Source organism: Gambusia affinis, linkage group LG04, assembly GCF_019740435.1.
Source record: "Gambusia affinis linkage group LG04, SWU_Gaff_1.0, whole genome shotgun sequence".
NCBI lineage: Eukaryota > Metazoa > Chordata > Actinopteri > Cyprinodontiformes > Poeciliidae > Gambusia > Gambusia affinis.
In genome coordinates, this window is record NC_057871.1 from 3,866,418 (window position 1) to 3,881,207 (window position 14,790).

The window sequence follows — 14,790 nt, forward strand, 5'->3', positions numbered from 1 at the left end:
TTAGCTCAGTTTGATTGGAAGTGATGACAGTTTGCCTGATTCTCTGTTTTTAGTGGTCAACTTTGACCCGATGAATATATGTGAACCTTTAACTCAAGACAAACTTTCGGGCTGTAGTTTCTAATTACCCTTAGATAAAGGACGAAAAAGTGAAGACGCTGCACCACATAGATGCATCGAAAGCAGAGGGACAACCAATGAGGAGGACAGGCAGCGAGGCAAAGTGGACGGGTGAAGAGAGAGAAAAAAAATGTCAAAGAGTGCCAGAAAAAGAACACCCGAGGGTAAGATAGAAACGAAGACAGCGGGATGAGAATGAAGAGCTGGGGGAGGACAGCGCGATGAGAGTTGGCCAGAGCCTAAATGACATCTCTTCCCCCCCCTCTTCTCTGCTCTGTTATTCCACATCTCTCTCTCCATCCCTACCCCCCTTCCCTCGCTCTCTCAATCTCTCTATTCTGCTGCTCTCTAGCCGACCTGCTCAGACAGGGGTGAAGAGTTCAGGCGCTTCAAAGGCTGCAGTGTGGAGACTGGATGTCATGTGGGAGCCACAGCAGCCTTGCCTGCAGACTTCACAGACAGCTGCTGCTACAATTGATCCTCAACCAGCTAGAGCACCGTAGTTAAGCCTTACAAGAGTTACAAACTGCAGCAAGATGCAGAGTGGCGCGCCTGATAAACGACCAATAATTAGTTGGATATGGTGAGACACCTAAACAACTAAAAAGGAAAAAAAACAAAAACAAAAAAAGAACCGCTAAATCTCTGGTAATAAAAGGAGGTCAAGACAAAAACAACATAAATGACTTGAAATCACCAATGAATATCAAAATTGGCACCAAATGAAAAGAAAATATACCAATAATAAACAAAAAATTCAACTATAGGAAGTGATGAAGAGCCAGAGAGACAGAAGGTACGGAGGGTGGGAATAAGAGAGGTCAGCGAGCGGCCACGCTGAGGGGTCACGGTGAGGACACTGTCAGAGCAGAGCACGGCTTAATATGAGGTAATACCACAGAATGACGCCAATGTTGTGAACCACAACGGTGAACTGCTTGGACAGTGTGCTGCGATAAGCAATACTCAAGAAATAAACATCTTTTAAAGCAACAGTTGAATATAAACAGCACTGTAATGATTTAAGAGGATAAAAGGAGAATTCTTTTAAAAAACCTACAAATATACATAAAACATTTTGCTTGCCTATTACCTTGCACCTCTTTAGTCTTTCCTAGAAATATATGCTAAGAAGCAGGGGAATTGAGGTTCAAACTTACTGCGTAGTTAAACTGATTTGCTGAAACGTGTTACCACTAATACATTATTTATTTATCAAATTCATTTTTTTTCTGCTTGGTGGAAAAAATGTAGAAGAGAAACTGTTGAAATAAAAGTAGTACACATCAACTGTTACCAATGTGGACGCGGTCAGGCTGCTCACGCTGCATCCCCAGAACCAGAACCAAACATGGAGAACCAGCGTTCCACAAATCTGGAATAAACTTCCAGAAAACTGCAAAGCAGGCAAAACACTGAGTGCTTTTAAATCTAGACTAAACACCCACCTGCTTAGAGTTGCTTTTGAAACATAATCAATGTGACATCAGTCAACATTCTGATGTGCAATGACAGCACTTAACAAAATGTAACAATTGTTGAAACATTACAACCATTGCAAAGTATTTTTATGGTGTAAAGCACTTTGAACTGCCTTGTGCCAAAATGTGCAATACAAATAAACTTGATTGACTGTTAAAGCACTCCACACCAAACAAATGCCACAGGAGGTTGAAGTCTGCTTTTTCTAATCTGTGCACAGAGTGGGTTCAGGTTTTCTGGTGGAGTGGTGAGGGATCAGTAAAAATATGGCAAGTCCAATAGCCCAATGAAATTTAACTTATGGCAAACCATTTGTGTGTTTATTCAATGTTTTTATTATCCAGTCATTTACTCTGAAAATGAATAAACATCCTTACCAGACTTTAAGTAGATGCTACAATGTTCTTAACAGCTAGTGGAATAAATATTTCCCTACAGGCCATATAGCAGTGAGTTAATAGTTTTTTTCTTGAAATTACAACCAATCAATATGGCCTCAACATTAATTCAAAATAAAGGGTAGTACATCCTATATAACAGTTCTTAGGGTGGAAACAGAAAATAAAAGGGTTTAAAATGGTTCAACAGTTTGGATATTTTATCACTCTTAGGATGAATACTAGTAAACAAATCCTGCCTAATTCAGAGCCATTACACTAATGAAGCAAGGCTCAACACTAAAGTAGTAAAAAAGACTGATGGCATTAGGAATTTTCTTTTCTTTTTGCTGTTGTTTTATACCAACCTTTTATATCAGGCTAAATTAAAACGGACCAATCAGGGCTTGTGTGAATGCAACCTTTCACAAAAAAACGCCAAAGGATGAACTTGAAGTTAAACTTGAGGACTAGATCTGACAATGACCAGACACGTGACTGCATAGTTTTTTGGCAAGAACAACCAGCTAATGTTTTGCTGCCAATGTTGCCAGTAAGTGCTAAAGTCTCAGATGTGTTCATGGTGGTTCACTTTCAACAAAATCAGCAGACCAAAAAAATAAAAAAAGAACACACATTGAAATAAACTCAAAAAATAAATAGTCGTTGTCAGTTCAGTTGAAAGTTTCTCTATGTATCTGTCAAAGTTGCTTCGTCCAACTTGAATTAGGAAGTTAAGGAACCCTGTGGAGGGGAGTTAAGTGAACACAGAGTGTGATTTCACACCTATGGCGAGAGGGTGGCTGGATGGTGAGTGGGTGGCACGGCTGTTACCCACACGATGCCAGTCTGTCAGGGCACCACCTTGCACCCTGAAGCCCCAACCCCCCCTCACTCTCCTCTCTTCCTTTGACGCCATGTTCCCCTTGGCCCGCAACACCAGCGCCCATCTGCTAGGACACGTTAGCCGCTGGCATCGGGGACTATTTAGCCCGCCGTAATTAGCCCCCAGACACCAGCAGCCTGGTTTTAAACAGATGTGGGGGAAGTAACGCGAGCAACACCACCGACAAATGTTTGATGAAGAAGAAAAGACGAGGGGGGAACGAGAGAGAGAAGAAGTGACCTAGTTAAAGGAATGATGCAACTCATGTTACAGCACAATGGGCAGTAATGATGACATCCCCAACGCCACGGTCGAGCAGCAGAAATTTAATTAGGCTCTGTCCATTGGCAGCGATGCCAAATAAGAACGAGGAAGAAAAACGCTGAGACTTGACTCCTACTGCGTTTTTCCTCCCAAGCTTCCTTACCAGGGCCGACCTTTGCAGGAGGACGGCGAGAGGTTACAGTGTACGCGCCCTTGAACCTCACGACTGTAATCACACGTGACGATAACGGCACCGACCTTTCCATGGCGCTCTCACCGGCTCCCCTCCCCCCTGCCCCCACCCCCCACCAAGGTCATTTGAGGGTCCAGACTCTTGTCAAGGCTGTCACTCCAGACAGCCCTCTCCATCTACTCGCCCCCACTGTTACCACGGCAACGGATGGCACCGCGCTCCGAAAGGCTGCACGAGGGGGTGGAGTTGTGGGGGTTGGGGGGCAGCGGGATGAACGCTGCGGCATCGTTCCCCATCCCGGGTCAACCTGGCAGAGCCGGTGTAAGGAACAGAAACAACAGAAAGAGAGAGAATGAGGAAGGGGAGGGAGTGAGAGCTGAAAGAATCAAAAAGGAAGAAACGAGGAAAAAAAAAGGACAGAAGAGCAGATGCTGTGATTCAACAAAAGAACGCAGGTAGAGGCGATGCATGTCTTTGTTTAGGGCCCCACTATGCCACAGTCTTACATTGCTGCCGCACATGCACGCACACAGGGAAATGTGACCCGAGGGCAGGCAGCGGAGCAGCACACGTGTAGAACCACTGAGCTACCAGCCAGCATGAGTCACTGCAAACACCAGTCGACCCAGAGAGAACAATGGCCACCGGTGTGCGAGGTGTCTGTCAAGCGTGCGCACACTGGCACAGGATGAAGAGCTGCAGATGGAGCAGCGGCTCAGTGCAGCACCATCAAATTACAACCAACTTGGTGTGTGTGTGTGGGCGTGTGTGTGTGTGTGTGTGTGTGTCATTTTCTGATCAACTATGAAAGTTTGCAACAAAAATAATTATGCTCTAAAATCTAATCAACTGGCAAAATATTTGTCAGAATTAAATCCTGCAGTTCATTCTTTATCAAGTTTAGGTTTTTATGCTGCGTTCCAGTTGGACTCAGAAGTGGGAAATCAACTGGAATTAGTTTAGTCATATTTTGATATGTATTGATCATTTCATTGAAAAAATAATCCAAAAAATATGGACAATTTTGGGTGAGTTAGCCATCAATAATTGGAATTAACATTCCACAGTATCATTATTTATGAGTCAAAGCTGAAGTAAAAATGTTATTTATGAAAATAAAAATATTTACACCCCATGAGTCAACAGCTTGTAGAACAACTTAACTCTTAAATGTCATTTCCATTATTGTCTAAAATCAATGTTACATGTAGCAGCAGATGTTTATGGACTCATTTTCAAGTGATGGGAGCAAAAACTTTTTGTGAATTATTGACTACAGTTTCGATAGAGAAGTTTGTTTGGATGTGTAGTCGGAGCCAGGAGTTGTGAGATTGTGATGCGACTGACAGACTTCTTTCATAAGTACATAATCATAATTGTCAGCCATTGATTACATCCAGATTTACTGGGTGTAACCTATTTTCTTCTGGTGGAGAATCCTGACTCAATCATGTCAGAATCATGACTCATGTTTCAAATCATTTAAATAAAAGCCAGATAAAATGCAACATGACCATTCAGACTGCAGGCGATGCATCACATAGGGAAGTGGCACAGATTGGATGTTTTTTGGAGTGAAAAAATTGGAATTGAGCCGTTTGGACTGCAGTGAAACAGCTGGATAGTGGTCAAATATAGGCAAGAAAAAAGTAGATTTGAGTCGCATTCACCTGCTGTGTGAATGTAGTCAAAGTCTCATGGTTGATTAATTCAGTAACGCAGTCCTGAACTTCAACATTTTCCATTTCAGATATGTAGAACATGAAAGGTAGGTCTTTTTTTCTCTGGTTCTTCTATTTGTATGATTGGGTGCCGATGTATAATATTTTCCAGATGTGAAAAACCTTTTTACTCTGAATTACAATGAACAATAAACTGAATTGGATTCACAACACTGATGCTCTTTGCAGGAAGGCTAAGAGCAAACTCTACCTGCTGAAGAGGCTGAGGTCTTTGGAATGGAGGAGGTGGTCCTGAAGACCTTTGGCATCTGCCATCATCTCTGGTGTAGTATATTGAAGTAGCAGCATAACTATAGTTGAGAGAAAGCGGTCTGCTAAGCTAATTAAGAAAAGTAACAGACTGCTGCATCCTCAGTGTACAAAGGAGCAATACTACACATCCTTCCTCCCAGCAGTTTTTAAAGTAACAATGTCTGCTCCCAACAAACTCACTAAGAGTTTATTTCACCTCTTGTAAATATGTTTTATGCACAAATATACATTCATTTATTTTTTAAAATTATAGAAGTTAGTTGCACAGAGTATGGCATTTTCAATAATTGTACAATATAATTTTTTTATATTGTAAATTTGCCTCTACTGTAGAGACAAGTCTTTACATTTTTTTTTTTGCCTTAGTTTGAATCTGCAGGCTTCTATTTACCTTCAACTTGCAGCTGGTGAACCTGATTTTCCCCATTGAAGGACTAAGAAGGATGTTTCTATTGAATTGGTCAACTTAATTTTTTTAATTTCCTTTGCTGATTTGAAGCAAACAGGTGTGTTTACACAAATACACAAACTTCCAAGCTGTTCCATAAAGCTGCTGATCAGTTGGACAGTTAGCAGCACCTGGCAGCTTCAACATCTTTTTTATCCTTTGGAAGCATCAATTGTTTTCTAAGCTTTAAGGACGCAATTTTTTCATTTTGGCATTTTTTAAAATCTGTTATTAATAGGAACATTTGATTTAATAAATTTAGGAACAGATTGTTTTTAGTATATCCGTATCTTTTCACAATGACTGTATAATTAAGCTGCAAAACAGTAAAAACGGGAAAAAAAAGAAAAATAGCATAGAATCCATACTTTAAGTTTTCAAAATTCAAATTCAAAACTGACAATTTCTAGGAATACTAAAAGCAAATTATAGTACTTCATGTAAAATAAAAGCACGGTTTACAAGTAATTTAAAATTATTTTACCAGGATAAGACAATAATAACCACTCACATGTTTCACATGCAGCCAGTTTCCCTCTCAAATGTTTGAGAACAGCTCTTCACCATCCCACAGACAAACACCTGTCCTTGCTGCACTTCAACCACACCTGGCAAAATGAGCACCTTCTTTACAGCTAAATCTGGCACCCACACAAAACACATACATTTAAAACGAACCGCAGCAGCAGCACATGCATTCAGCTGCAAAGGTTCAGAGACAAATCCGAGTCCCTGGTTTAGGAGTTGTTTCCAACGTTCTAGTCAAATTACAGTAGAAGATGCAGAGGCTAAATCATGCTGCACTGGAAGATGTCAGAGTGATCCAGGTAGGTTCAGACAGCACACACACACACACACACACACACACACGCAAAGATGTGTCTCTTACAATGACACGCCAGATTAGAGTTTTCAGTCTTAAACTATGTGATTTAACTGGTTTAGAAACATAAAACGAACACAAGTCACATAAATCTACTATGTCCTGAACATGTTGCAATAAATACATTTTAAAGAACAGCAGAGCATCATCATTTAGCATTTAGACAAAAATGATTAATTGTGATTAATCAATTAGTGGATATAATTTTGTAATTGATTAATTGCTAACTTGAATGAATGAATTTTATTTATTTTGAACATGATAGAAGTATAAAAATCATACATACAAGGAATCCAAAAGATCTGTAATCTTAACATGCTCGTGCACGAGTATACTGAACTGTATGCTCAAGTTTCAAGTACGAAACTGGAGCATACAGGCTCAAAACGGTTGTTTACTGAAAGAACAGAGCAGTAATTAAACCAAAACTGTACAAAATGTTTCCAAATTTGCAATTAAGAAAAATAAATCCTTTATCTGGAAATATTTTGTACCTAAAACTCATCACATACCATAAATTTAGCTTCACCTGGTTAAAAAACCAATAAAAAAAACATCTCCTAAGCACCTTCTACCATCTAATTAGTAATCAATCAACAAGATCAGCCCTACACTGCATTAATGTTAAGTTGGGCAGAAAGGGTTGAGATTTTTCACATGCTGATTTTAACTTTATTATATGCATGATTTCATAATTACAGACCTTAAGATCTAAAAGAAGAAACAGAAACGCAGACCTGTTTGCATTTTTTCTATCAACCATCACAGAAGTCTTAAGAGCACAGCCTACCTGACAGCTTGATCAGCAGCTCAGAGGCCACCTTAACGTTAATATCCTGGCTTAGCAGGCTGTTTTTAGCCATGGGGCTTCCTTCCCTCGGCTTCAGGGACTCCATGGCTACCGCTGCCGCCCCCGTTGGCCCATCCTGGCAGAACGACCCAGGGAAGCTTGGCTGAACCTGGCTCTGGCACTGCGAGGATGGTCTCGGGCTCGGTGCCTCCTCCACTTTGGGCTCTTCTTTCAGATGGAATGGAGACTTGAGTGATTCCCTCTGGTTGGCTGCTGCAAGAGGGAGAAAAACGGCGAGATTAAAGGAGTGAGTTGGATCAAAGGATTCCAAGTGAAGCTCAAGTTAAACCTGGGTATGTGATGGCGAAGGATAGGTTAGGAAAAAAACATTTATTATCTCAAAGAGAGGATGCCAAACATGTTGAACAGAACAAATAGGGGCACAACTAACCCTTTTTAAATAACAGATTATTCTATCAGTTATTATAGTGACTGATCGATTAATCATATCAAATAAGAAATTGGAACATTCTGCAGATTTTTTATGTAACCACTTAGACTTTTTTACATAAGAGAAATAGATTAGAAATACAGTATGAGATGCAAAAAAGTCAAATAATTTCCTTTTTAAATAAGAAAATAAAGAAAGAATGCCTCAGAAACTAAAAATATTGTCTACTAATCTGTTGATTATTTTTTTGATTCACTGGATAGCAAAGATGCTTAATTGAAGTTTTTTAGCAGAATGTAAACCAGGTGAAGCTAAAACTTTGCTACTTGAGGAGTTCTGGGTATAAAACATATTTACAGAGAAAAAATTTATTTAATTACAAATGCAAAATGCAATTATTATTATACAGTTTTGGCTAAATTACTGCTCTGACTGTGTTGTTCTTTCAGTGGCCATTTAACGATTAATTGATTAGTAAATTAGTAGACGATTGTTTTAACAACCTAGTAATCATAAATAATCACAATTATTTGTGATTATTCGTGCTTTGGGGTTTTAAACTCTAGCTGTGGTGCATTTTCCTTCACATCACACTTTGGCATCAAAATAACTTATTTATTGTTTCAGACCCAGATAGGAAACCAGCTTCACTCAACTGTAATGCAGCCTAGGTTAGAGATTGAACTGTCACATGGATCGCTCTGGTCCGAAGGCATCTCGAGGAGAAACTGGGCCACATTTAATCTGCCTTAGATGAATAATTAATAATTAGACATGGAGCAACAACTAGCCGCCAAGAAAAGAAGAGCAGGCCAAGCTGCTTTCTTTGTGTCTCCGTGAACATTTCACTATTTTATCTGTTAAAGTGAAGGTTGGTTGCATGTTATAATGTGACAGAAACACAGAACAAACACTGGAGGAAGCTGTAAGATGTGTCCATCATATATTTCACTTTGAAATAAAGAAATAAGGGATTTACCGATTACAGCATGTTTGAATTCTCAGTATCCCCGAGTTAAACAACTTTCTTCTTCATAGAACAAACAAAAAGGGAGTGGTGACTGATTTTAGTGGTTGTAGAATTTCTCTTTTGTCTCTAGCAAAATATCACAAGCCATTTATCCCTATAGAGTTAGTTTCTCATGTTCGCTTTGGTTGCATTTACCCAGAACACTCTGCGCTATATTCTGCTTCCTGCTTTTAGAGGGGTCTTTGTTTCACTTGGCATTCACATCAATATTTAAACCACACGAACTGAACCGAGACCAAGGTTTTCAGGAGAGCCAGGGTTCACTTTTTTTGGTCTGTATCAGAGTTCAATTACGCATCCACGCTCCCCAAATGAACTGGAGTTTATAGCCCAAGGTGTCAAACTCCAGTCCTTGAGGGCCGCTGTCCTGCAGTTCTTAGATGTACCACAGGTACAAAACATTGGAATGAAATGGCTTAATTACCTCCTCCTTGGATAGATAAATTCTCCAGAGCCTTGATAACAACCTAATTATTCTATTCAGCTGTGGTGCAGCAGAGGCACATCTAAAAGTTGGAGGACAGTGGACCTTGAGGACTGGAGTTTGACACCCCTGTCTAGGAAAACAAACTGGAGTTGGATTAGAGTGGACTAAACAGATTAGGTGAAAATGCACCCTTTGAGGCCAGATTACACAAAACAGGAGAGCAGAATTACAGTCTTTTTGCCATATTTGGATAGGTTTATATTTAAAAAATATTTTATGTCTGGAAAGTGTTATATTGCCGAGAATCAGGGTCAAAGACCAGCAAATATTTACTTGTAAAAGTGTAATCCTACTAAGAGACACAAATGATGGGCAAGAAACACAGAATTTTTACATTGCTGCTTTAGGGTTCTTCCTTAATGTGTTAAGATAATACTTCTTGTTTTTTGTACGTTTGTGTTCTATGTGATGTTAAAAACATAAAGGTCATTCAATCTTCCAGGCTAGTAAAGAAGTTCTGCCCATGTTTTAATAACAGAAAACGTCTCATGTAACTCCTGGAAGGCCCATCCCGACACCAGCAGATATAACTCCCAGGTGAGCAGACTGCTGTCCATTCTCCTTTGACCCCAGCAGAGAGCTGCTCCGGTCCTTACCGTCCCATCACACCTAACATCTCAAACCAACACAGGCCTGCCGCTGCCAGCCCCACGCCATCAATCTGTGCCGCCTCTAGCGCTTCTGATTAATGATGATCCATGGCCAAGAGCTCCAGGACAAGGAACGCGGGGCAGGAAAAGGGGACAGGTGCGGGTGTTTTGACCACCCATGTGATGCCACAGAGTCAACGCCAGGGCAGGTTTGGACTGCAGTTCAAGAGGGTGAAAAGGACGAGGTTGAGTGGTGAGGAAGAGGAGGGGTGGCGGTGACCTTCAAGTTCGGGGCCAGTGGCGCGGGGCAGCACACGGCACCAGCTGGAAATGTCACACTGTCGGGTGTCAGCGGGCAGGCTAAGTATAACCTGGTCAGCACCTGGAAGGACGTCCTCTAATTAGAAGCGTGTTGAGGCCATGTTGGATCAGATGCGGACCGCGCACACGGCCGCCGTCGCCTTGCAAACGAATTCTTAAAATACACATTTAACCAATCGGAGATGGAATCATCAGCAGAAAAATCCTCCTTAGTGGAGCTGGAAGAAAGAAATCAGCTCCAGGAAAGTCAACGTACTCTCTGACCTTTGTGGACTGAATTTATTCCACTCAGAATCTACATTACAGAGCACAATGAATTATTTAGACTTGAGGCTGAAACAATTAACTGGATTAATCATGATGAATCAATTATTGAAATAATTATCAGGTAGTCTACTTATCGATCGTAAAGTTTACAGACTCAAAAAAAAAAAAAAGGCCATTTTCCTGACAGAACGGTCAAGGCAGTAAGAGGGTTACAATAATGTTACAATATATGTATGCTCCATTTAACATAAAATAATAACTTTATAAAAGGCACCGTTTTAATAATTGGTTAATCCAAAAAATAGTCGACATGGACGATGGCATTGTTTTAAAATCTTATGTATAAAATGACAAGGATTTTTTATACAATATTAGAAAAACTTTAAAATATTCCAGTAAATAATTCAAATTTCCTTAAAATAAGAAAACAAACAAATATTATACTGCCTAAAATGAAATGACACAGCCTTCCTCTAACCTATGTTTGATCGTTTGTATGAAAATATTAGTCTGGTTAAAATATCCTCAGGCCTTTCTTCTGGTATTCATGTCATTACAGTGTAGTGTTAAACTGTTGATTTGTTTGGATATGTTGGGAGTTTTTTCAGCAAATTGCCCCTTTTTGAGTCCATACTCCTATTAATTAATTAGGCAAAAATGTCATTTTTATTTTAAAAAGCATTTTTTAATGTAATGTACTAATTTTATATCAAAAAGGCTTAAGCAGTACCATGTAAAATCTGCAAAACATAAGTTTTCTTATCCGTCAGAATCGTCGCTAAACTAATTGATTACTAAAAGCCCCATTTAGACCAATCCAATGGGCAAGTTTCTTTCTTCCTGCAGGCAACAAAAAGGCAGCATGGAGCGCTAACAAGCAGCCATACTGCGGCACATTTCCGCCAGAAACACCAAGCTTACACTTTGGGCTTTTTGTCTGTCAAAGTTTCACAATTGTAATCGCATCATGACTGTCCAGTCCCCCGGCGGATCATTTTGTGAAGCGAGTACATCTCTGTGGAGGAGATGGGCATCTCTGGGTGACTAAGCTTCTGTTCTGTGAGCTTCCTGGCAGGGTGGTTATGTGCTAACCAAGACCAGTGACAGCTCTGTGTGCACGATACTGTACGGCAGGCTCTAGCTCAGGATGGACGATGCTATCAGTTTGTCTCCATGTTATCACACCCTTCTGACACCTGCCACCAACGCTCCTTTCCACCACCGTTCCCTCGCTTGCTTCTCTGCCTCACTCTCTCTCGCCTCATCCGTCTCACTGCCAGGCGCTTGTCCGCTGCACCTCACCTCTCGCTCTGTGGTCAGGGCTGCCGTCAAATAACTTCATTAGCTTTCCACCTCTGTCACGCCGGCCTGCTCCCCCTCTAACAATCGGCTGCTGTTTTCTCCCAGAGAGGAATAAAATAAAAAAAGAGGAAAGCACAAGTCTGCGTGGGGCAGGTTGAGAATCCAACAACAGCTGACACTGTGCTAGACACTGGACAGTGATACTGATGGCTGCAGAGGGGATGTATGGACCAGAGGTCACGCACAAAAAGCCAGAGCTGGAAGGAAAGAAACTCATATACACAAAGAAGAAAAAAGATGGTTTCGTTTCAAAAGAATCTGCAGTATTTCTACGTCTGGACTTAAAATGGAGACAAATAGAGCTGTAACGAATGATTCCTTTAGTAAATCGATTATTCTGATGATTATTCAGATAAAGAAATTGGTATCTTCATTTAACTACTTAAGCCTTTTGTGTACAATACTAGAAATACATTAAAAGTTACAACTCATGACTAGATTTGGGTGAAACCCATCTACAAACACAGGTGTTTTTATCTGAAATGAAAATGTATATATGCATTTTGTACAGTTTTTGTTTAATTACGGCTCTGAATGTATTGCTTTATCAGCAATTGGACTTTACCGTATTTGAGTCTGTACACTCCGTCAGCTAACCATTACTGAATTAGCTGATGATTATTTCAATAGTCGATTCATCATGATTATTCTGATTAACGGCTTCAAATGTAAATCTCAAAAGTGTGGCATGCATGTGCACTCAATCCCCTTTCAACACAATTTCAGTGCAACCCATAGCTTTCAGTAGTAACATAAAAAGTCTCAGATGTTTGTTAGAGAACATTAAATGAACACATAGCATCAGGAATGTGAAAAAGAAAAAAAAAGGAATTCACATGAGATAAATGATTCTCATTTACTACAATTCAGAATCAAAATTAAATCTCCCATAAACAATAAAAATGGAAATAAAAATCCAGGCAGACGCAAGCTTCATATTATTCAAGCTTCATACAATGAAGAGTGAGCATAGAAAATGGGCCAAATCAAGTTAAAGCGGTGTGATAGAACAATAATCCAAGCTGTCTGTCCATCTTTAAATCATCTGAAAATGGAAATAGTAACCCAACAAGACGTGGCTGTCCTGCTAAACTCACAGTGGGACACAGGCAAGAAGAGCAATAATCAGTGGAGAAGCCAACAGGCTTACAGTAACTTTGAAGTAGCTGCAGAGATCCACATCTCAGGTGGGAGAATGTGCCGACAGACAAGCCTTTATCAAACACAAATCTGGCCTTTATGCTCAGCAGCTTATAAAAACACAACATTGCTGAAAGATCACCATAAAAAAAATCCTGTTTGCATGGCCAACTTTTTCAGATTTTCTTTTAGTAAATAAAAGTCAAGTATCCTTTTCTCTCCACTTCACAATAACACACGTTATTGTGAAGTGGACACATTTTGTGTTGGTTCACATAAAATCCCAATAAAACACAATTAAGTCTCTGGTTCTAATCTGTCAAAACATAAAAAAGGTTCTTGGGGTATGAATACGTTTGCAGGGCCATGTAAGGTGAATTTTTACTTTCCAAAATACTTAACTAGAAATCCCATTAGTTTGATGGGTTTAGGAATCAATTCATAACGTTGCCGGAGGAAAGGAAGACACACTGCCAGCGAAAAGATAAATAAGACAACTGCAGAAGCATCATGACAGATGCAACACCTCCCACCACCCCCTGCATGCCAATTATTCACACCCAGCCGGGGTCAAGCTCGCCGTGCCTGTGTCACCGCAGCGGGAGTGGGGGGAGTGGGCTGCGTAGGGAGGGAGTGCAGTGCCCACTGTCATTATTAACTCTGAGTCCAGTGGGCTCAGGAGAGGGCCTGTGCATTTCAAAGCACCTCTGTGGCTTTCATCTGCGAATCAGAATGTGGATCACACTGGACAGTGAACGGTTGTGTAAGTGTGTGAGGATAAAAAATCAAAGTGTATCAGTGTATCGCTCGATGGAAAGCAGGGCAGCCCAAAAAACTGACATGCTTATTATGTCAGGGGTCAGGAAGAGTTCAGATTTTTTTTTTTTTTAATGCCGGGGGGAGTCTATGCAACTCCCTCTTTCAGCTCCTACTATGTCTCACTCGATCGCTGTCACTTTGTTTTTCTCCCCCACCCTCTGCCCCGTTCCTTTTGCAGCTTTTTAAGCATCCTCCCTCACCCCTCTTAAAGGCCTTGTGGGACTGATGCGCTGAGACATCAGTGTAAAAGCAGGAGGGATGAGGTGCTTGTGTACGCACTAAATCTGGGTTGGCAGGGAGGTCAGAGGAAATGGAGTCTACAGGTCCCAGGAGGAACTTCTTCCCCTCCGTCTGCCTGGCAGCTACATGTCACGGCTATGCTTCAACAAGCCCAAAACCGCCCTCTTACTCCAACAAACTAATAAAGGTTTAGCTTCTAATCACAGCATTTTCACACAGTAAAATTCAAGCACCTTTCAAGCATTTTCAAGGTAAGTTCTCAAACCTTTCCAGCACCACACTTTGGAGTTAAAAACAATACAAAGAAATGAAAGTTTCAATTCAGGATCAGAAAATTGTACTCAAGAGTAAAACAGTATTTAGTAAAAAGGCTACTCAAGCACTGAGTAACTGATAAGAAAAAAATTACTTCATATTTAAAAATTACATCATCAAAGCGACCAAAATATAAAGTTATGGAGATATGCTGGTATCTTAAAAACCAAAAGGAAAATAATTCATATACATAATATAATTACAAAAAGAAAACTTTTTACTTACCAACTTCTTTCAATATAAACTTATGAAGCTTTAACAACAACTGCAGGTGTGTGCTGCTATTCAAATAAGTCGTGGTACGGCAAATGACCTTCCTTCTAAAATTAAA

The 14,790-nt window shown here is 40.3% G+C and overlaps 1 protein-coding gene across 1 annotated transcript in view; it reads right to left on the reverse strand.

Annotated features, from left to right (window-relative positions):
• The window catches only part of znf827 (zinc finger protein 827), a 96,084-nt gene that overhangs the window by 36,610 nt on the left and 44,684 nt on the right, over positions 1–14,790 (reverse strand). The window contains 1 exon segment of the mRNA XM_044114662.1: positions 7,438–7,710. Within this exon segment, the coding sequence (XP_043970597.1) occupies positions 7,438–7,710 (273 nt within the window).